General features: G+C 43.0%; 1 protein-coding gene across 1 annotated transcript; it reads right to left on the bottom strand.

Annotated features, from left to right (window-relative positions):
* Nucleotides 1-3,837: 3,837 nt before the first annotated feature.
* On the bottom strand, nucleotides 3,838-4,617 carry LOC131997329 (achaete-scute complex protein T3). Its single transcript, XM_059368164.1, has one exon. It carries the CDS (start codon nucleotides 4,615-4,617, stop codon nucleotides 3,838-3,840), a length of 780 nt encoding a protein of 259 aa, XP_059224147.1.
* Between the last annotated feature and the right edge of the window lie 3,134 nt (nucleotides 4,618-7,751).

Genomic DNA, 7,751 nt, shown 5'->3' with positions numbered 1-7,751 from the left:
AAGGAACCCATGTCAGCTTCACATCGTGGGCCCGGAGCCTATTCAGGGACTCCAAACATGGGCGAGAGCGGTAAGTCCCTTACAATAATTTCTCTTACGTCCACTGCAATGGTACAGACCTCTGCCTGAAAGACCGTACACTCGTCCGGCAGTCTCAGAGATATACTGATATTTAGTGCATCAGAGTAGACCCCCAATCCAGGCTCTGACTCCATCTTGGTGCCATCTGTGTAGATCGAGGTCTCATCTTCCTCAAGTACACCATTCGCCCTCCATTCGTCCCTCTCAGGAAATTGAATTGCGAATGCCCTCACTCCAGTGGGCCCGGAGCCTATTCAGGGACTCCAAACATGGGCGAGAGTGGTAAGCCCCTTACCAGAATTTCCCTTGCGGCCACTGCAATGGTACGGATCTCTGCCTGAAAGACCGTATACTCGTCCGGCAGTCTCAGAGACATACTGATATTGAGTGCATCAGAGTAGACCCCCAATCCAGTCCCTGACCCCATCTTGGAGCCATCTGTGTAGATCGAGGTCTCATCTTCCACAAGTATACCATTCGTCCCTCTCAGGAAATTGGATCGCGAATGCGCTCACTCCAGTGGGCCCGGAGCCTATTCAGGGACTCCAAACATGGGCGAGAGCGGTAAGTCCCTTACAATAATTTCTCTTACGGCCACAGCAATGGTACAGACCTCTGCCTGAAAGACCGTACACTCGTCCGGCAGTCTCAGAGACATACTGATATTGAGTGTATCAGAGTAGACAACCAATCCAGGCTCTGACTCCATCTTGGTGCCATCTGTGTAGATCGAGGTCTCATCTTCCTCAAGTACACCATTCGCCCTCCATTCGTCCCTCTCAGGAAATTGGATCGCGAATGCCCTCACACCAGTCGGCACTGGTGCCAGGTAGTCGGAGATCTTCCTCAGTCTACCGTCCGCATCCATAACACCCAAAATCGAACTTTGGCCTCAACCAACCTCTTTCAACATGCCGAGCTGCCTCAGCCTAAGTGCTACCCAGGTGGCGCAGTTCCATATATAGGCCTCAATGGGCTGCATAACCAGCATTTTCCTCCTCCTTCTCTTCCCTACGGCATTTTACCATACCAGTGCTCCATAGGCCAGTACTGGTCTCACGATGGCGGTTTACATCCAAATCATCTTGGGAGTTACTCTCCACTTCCTACCAAACATTCTTACTTCTTACCAAACACTTCCTACCAAACATCTTTCCTTGGTGTTACTCATCCAGGACAGTTTCGAATCGAGGACTATGCCTAGGTACTTCGCCTCCTTCGACAGCCGCAGGGTGACCCCGTCCAAGGACGGGATTCTGAACTCTGGTATTTTATATCTACGCGCGAAGAGCACAAGCTCCATCTTCCCCGGGTTAGTCCTCAGTCCATTTCTGGTAGCCCATCGCGACAGAAACCTGTCTCGGACAAGCAGCACTTCGTGCCGTCTCCACCAATATCCATCAGGTTTCATTAATCACGAGGTTCCATAGAATCGGCGAGAACACCCCTCCTTGGGGCGTTCCTCTGGTCATCCGCCTTCTGACCACACTATCTCCCAGGTTCGCAATAATAATCAATCCGTAAAGCATATTATTTTTCCACTGGGAGAATAAGGGGTGAATCCCCGAGCAGTCCAGTGCGGCGACTATCGCCCCCATCTCCACATTATTGAAGGTACTTAAATAAGCAGAATTGTCGATTTTGAAGATCAGAAGAGACCGGTCAATTTGCCGCCTAGATCGTGGGATTTAATGACTTTAGACTATATTTTGTGAGGCTATGTTAGGATAGGTTAGGTTTAAGTGGCAGTCTGCCATCAGACTCACTTTGACGTTTACGTCCATTGTGATACCACAGGAACAGAAGAAGGAAGATGCCTTCTAGTACCTACCGTTGAACCATCCAGATCACTTTTAAAAGCAGAAGGTGTTCTATAGTCTCTTCTTCTTCGATGTCCTCACAGCTTCAGCAACAGTCGTTACTGGCAACTTTCAGTCTGTCAGCATGTTTTCCGATTAAACAGTGACCTGTCATGACGAACACAATAAATGAGACGTCCGACCCCTTCAAGTCTAGGTTAGGCCACACAGTTTTGGAATATTCACAGTTCCCACTTTGTGACTATCTATCAGTCGTTGTTCCTCGGACCTGGTCCTGAAAACTTAGCTTACACATAGCTAGAGGCATACCCACAGATTCCAGTTTTCCTGGAATGTGTAGGGTAGTTCCTAGTCTCGCAAGTTCGTCAGCTTTACAATTCTCTGGGATATCTCTGTGGCCCGGCACCGAGAACAGGTGAATTTTGAACTGTTCAGCCATCTCGTGGGAGATGTGCATGGTCGATTTTTGTATTCAGAATTACATTCTCCAGGGATTTATTGATTATCTGGCTGCCTGAGAAGATATTTATGCCAATCGTCGTTAAGACATTATATTTTAACCATTCCACCATTTCCTTAATGGTAAAGATCTCCGGTTGACACACACTACAGTGGTCGGGTAACCTTTTCGATATGACCAGTTCTAGATCTTTAGAGTACACACCAAAGCTCTCCTGGTCGTCTACTTTGGAAATATTCGTATAGAAGTCTATGTAACTTCTATTACCAGGGATATCATAGTTCCAATCGGTTCTATCAGGAATAGTGGTACAGTACTTTTTGTCAAAAAGTGGCTCAGGTAGGATGTAATCCACACTGCCTGGAACATTGGACATTGTATCAAGGATAAATCAGTGTCCGTAGCCGCCACATGACCAAAGAGAAAGCTCTCTTAGTCTCACGGCAGTGGTCGCAGCCACTTGTCCAGCCACAATGTCCAGAGGCATTAGATGTAGCTTTAAATTCAGTGCATGATTCATAAGTATTGAACAGTAGGTGGACTTTTGAAGCGCCGTCCACCAGATCACAACACCATATAGCATTATAGGTCTGATAACTGCAGTATCAGACCTGCAGTTCTAAACCCCCAATATACATGACGCGCGTTCTAAACCCCCAATTATTGTCAATGGCTCTCTTTCAGCTGTATTGGGTAAGAGCTGGCTTTCTTGCCCTTTCCAAAAAGATGGATTTGAAGTTCAATTTTCTGTACAGCAAAATACCCAGGTATTTTGCGCTTTTTGTGAGTGGAACATTCTCTCCTCCCAAGGGGGATTGCATTGACATTTTGTCGTTTCAGAAAAATTTCGTTGTAATTTTTTCTTTGGAGAAAATTTTGTTGTAATTTCTTTTTGGGAAAATTTGTTTAAAAAAGTGTTATTGAAGAAAATTTTTTATAATTTTTTTTTTTTTTGAAATTTGTATTTTTTTTCAATAACAGTGTATTACCCACAGCCTTGCTTTTCTATCAGTTTTTATGTTTTCGAATAAAAAGATTGATAAGGTTTTTGTTTTTCAAGTTTGTTGTTTGTATTTTTTGAAATAAATATTTTTTTCTTTTTTGTAACAAAAGGGGTTTTGCTTTCTTACAACTAGTTTAGTGTCTTCCGTTTAAAAATAAAATTATAATTAAAAAAAAATAAAGTTTTAAATCAAAGTCTTCCATGTTAAAAAAAAATTAAAATAAAATCTTAAAACTATAATACTCAAAGGCACTGCTTCATTGAGTGGAGGAGTCACTATTTACAGGCGAACTATATACACGATGAGGTGATTTTGTTATTGGGCTAAAGCCCAATGATGATGGCTGGAGGGGAGTGCTCGAGTGGTGCTAGTGTTTAAGGCTGAGCTACGCGGCACGAGTCACTGGGGTGAACATATGAAAAGGCGGGTGTGTTGCACAATGATTGAGGAGCAGATGATCCACTTGATCACCTTATTGATCTTGCCATGAGGAAATATAGTCCAATAGCTCTTCATCATCACCCTGCTCGAAGGATTCGAATTTGAAGTCGTGATCGGGTTCTTCCAATTTCAAGGGGGTCACAAAACTGTTGGCGGCATTGATGGACACATCAGAATCCGAATAAGAGGAGGTGGGAGAGTGCGTCATTTGGTAGGTATGATTGTCCACAGGACTGTCCATGGAGGAGTAACCATAGTTGCTGCCATCATTGCTGGAGTCGTCGTAGTTAAAGGAGCTGGTGGGCACTTTGCTGCTGTTGACCGAGCCACCCTCTGATGAATCCAAGAGATCTTGCAAGCCACGAATGTATTCAACAGCAATGCGTAGAGTATCGACTTTGGAGAGTTTCTTGCTGGCCCCACGGCCGCCCGAGGACAAGGCATTGATCACCGATTGGGGGATGTGTTGGCGCAGATTGGAGAAACCATTGTTGACTTGCTTGACACGATTACGCTCACGTGCATTGCGACGAGCCACCGAGGGCAATTGCTCACCATAGGGCATGGCGTTGTAGGTGAAACGCTTCTTTTCCATCATGGGGCCCACAGCAGAGTTCTGTTGTATGTTCTGCAAATTGCTGGTTCCCAAGACTTTGGGTTGTGCAGGAGCAATGGGCTGCAATTTATTCACATATTGCATGTGGTGATGGCCATTGGCCTGTTGAGGCAACATCATCATGTTGCCGTTGATGATTTGGAAATGATGTTGAGGTTGTTGAAAGTTGCTTTGGGTCATGCAAACGCTGGCCATTTTTGGTTTACGAAGTTTTATAATAATCCACAAAAATGTTGTAAGATTTGTTTATCCGCTGCACGTCTTTACCGGGCGATCTTTGAAACAACACTAAAGTTGCTTGCTACGTCCGTTTGGCTTAGCTAGGAGGTGATTGTTGGCACACACAAAATTCTTGTTTTCGTTTAGGCGAGTATAGACGAGAGCAAGAGAAAAGGTGTATGTCTGTCTTGTGTGAAGAGTTGAAGTAAATGTTGTCTAGAGAGTTGTTTACTGTTGGGAATCGTATTCCACAATGATACCCTTCGTCCTGTTGCTTCGCCTTTTGTACCAGTCATGAGAAGAGAGGTAGCTGTGCAGTGGTTATTTTCATACTCAATGTTCTTCCTTGTGCCTTTGGTTAGGGCTGTTAGGGCCTACCTGCCGTTCTATGGTTACATTCTTCCCTTATCACAAGGGTTCTCTATGTTAAGAACAATACAAGTGATCCTTTTTGTCCGTCCAATCTCTACTGTGTACTCTTGGGCTTTGGTGGTTCTGTGCCTGCGTGAGTGAATGAGAGAGGTTATGACCTTAAGACCTTATCCATAGGTATGTGCACTTCTAACAGGTCTAACATGGAATGTTATGTACTAAGTTGGGTTGGTTAACATAATGGTGTGTGCCACAATGTAAGGCGAGATTTTGTAAGAGGCGCTGTGTTGAAGCGCCGTTTAAATATTATTTTTTTTCTTAAGGCGCTGTGAAAGCTTTAATTTCATGAATTTTAAATCAAAAAACTAAAACTTAAATTTTTTAATTAAAAACCAAAATAAAAAAATTGTGCTAATTTCTGAAATCAATATGAAATTTAAACTGGATGGTTATATGCAAATGCAAATTTGTTCATAAACTTTTCATTAAGGAACAGGGGCAAATTTCTCACATATCAATTAGTGATATCTAATAAAACTTAAGCTCAATGGTAAGAGGACTCCTTATTATAGCCGAATCGGAACGGAGTGCGCAGTGCAACACCTCCTTGGAAAGAAGTTCCTTACATGGCTTCTATGCATGGCATAGAACCTCACAAATGTCGCGAGCATTAGAAGAGGATAACCACCGCTGAAAGATTTCCGAAGTTCTTGCGTAGGCGTTCATCGTCATAGGCGGCCACGCTAACCTCTGCACAACGACGGCCTCCAACGGTTATATATGAGAGCTTTTTACAGTAGTGGTGGAAGAAATCTGAACAAGCCGAAAATATTGCTTTTGTTAACTTTTTAAAAAGTCTGAGTGAGTGTAATAAAATCATCCCGATTTCACTTCACAATTTTAGTAATTAAATCATTTATGTGGGCTTATCATAAAAAAATAATAATGGGTTGCCCAAAAAGTAATTGCGGATTTTTCATATAGTCGGCGTTGACAAATTTTTTCGCAGCTTGTGACTCTGTACTTGCATTCTTTCTTCTGTCAGTTATCAACTGTTACTTTTAGCTTGCTTTAGAAAAAAAGTGTAAAAAAAGTATATATGATTAAAGTTCATTCCAAGTTTTATTAAAAATGCATTTACTTTCTTTTAAAAAATCCGCAATTAATTTTTGGGCAACCCAATATAAAACAATTTTTGAATTAAAATAAGTAAGAGCGTGCTTAGTTCGACCGGGCCGAATCTCCACCTTTCAAGCAAACAACGAATATTGTTTAAGAACTGCTATGCTATTGGAGATATATCAAGTTAAAGTCCGATTCGGATCATAAATGAATGCTGAACATTGTAGAAGTCTTTGTGTACTATTTCAGTTCATTTCTGTCAAATCGGATGAGAACTGCGTTCTCTAGAGGCTCAAGAAGTCAACACCCAAGATCGGCTTATGTGGCAGCGATAACAATACATGGACCGATTTGGCCCATTTACAATCCCAACCGACCTATATTGAAAAGAGGACATACATCTAAGCCAGTAAAAGGAACCTCGAATAATAAAATGTAAGTCAGGAATTCCTTGCTACTTACAAAATTTACATACCACTCCCCGACGTTTGATCATGTCTGGTATAGTGTCCCCAATTAATTACCGATGTTTTTTCACCTCAAAAGCCGGGCAATGACACAGGAAATGATCCAACGTCTCATCATCTTTCCCACCTGCCCTACACATGCTATCAGTTGCCACAACGAGTTTGCGTAAGTGAGGTCTTAGTTTTATATGTCCCGTTATGAGTCCAAAAGCTATACTAACCTCCTTCTTATTTCCTTTCAGTAATAGCCTTGACCTCTAACGATGCGGTCTCCCCATAGAATTTTCAGCGTCCTATCGACCGTTCGCTGTTCCACAGTGTTACATGCATGTTCGTTGACCACGTCCTTACCTCGTATTGCGTCGATCCGAAAGGCTTCAGGTTAACTAAGTTTATTGATGGCAGTCTTCTGGCCTTCACCGCCAATTCGCCCAGTTCGATGTCCTCTCGTTAACACTTAACCACCTCAAACATTTCGAGATCGCCCGGATCTCCTCCTTCAGAACCGTTTTATGGTTGGGCAATTAAAAATAGCAAAATCCCGCTAAATCCGTACTTGGGTACCGGAAGCCTCCGGAAGACGGACGAATGGACATTGCTAGATTGACTAGAATGTCGAGACGATCCAGAATATGTATACAATACTTTATGGGGTCGTAGATCAATATTTCGAGGTGTTACAAACGGAATGTATACCCCATCCTATGGTGGTGGGTATAAATATAAGTAAATGGAAAGACGTGAGTGTGAGCGAATTGATATGAACAGGGATCGTCGGAATGAAGTCTGTTAATTCTACCAAAGAATCAAACCTATGGCTTTAGTATTCGCACATCCACCTGCAGAGACAAAGAAGGAAATCTGGTAACTGATACAGTTAGTGTGCTGAGGATGTGGAAAGAAAGTTTTACCCAGCTGCTGGTGTCCGACGTTGACGGTGAATAACCAATCCCTGATGATAGAATGGTTACCTCCTAGTCAGAATGAGGTTCAAGTAGCAGTGATCCAACTGAAGAACAACAAGACAGCAGGAGCCGACAGGTTACCCGCTGAAGTTTCTAAGACCGGAGGCGAAACGCTGATATGGCGTATGCATCAGCTTGTCAGCGCAATATGGCTAGAACAACGCATACACAAGAAATGAGACAA

This window comes from Stomoxys calcitrans, chromosome 4 (genome assembly GCF_963082655.1).
Source record: "Stomoxys calcitrans chromosome 4, idStoCalc2.1, whole genome shotgun sequence".
In the NCBI taxonomy this organism is placed as follows: Eukaryota; Metazoa; Arthropoda; class Insecta; order Diptera; family Muscidae; genus Stomoxys; species Stomoxys calcitrans.
This window is presented reverse-complemented; position numbering and strand designations above follow the sequence as displayed.

What these genes read in the sequence shown, in the direction of transcription:
- LOC131997329 (XM_059368164.1), bottom strand. Translation starts at nt 4,617, where the DNA reads ATGGCCAGCGTTTGCATGACCCAAAGCAACTTTCAACAACCTCAACAT.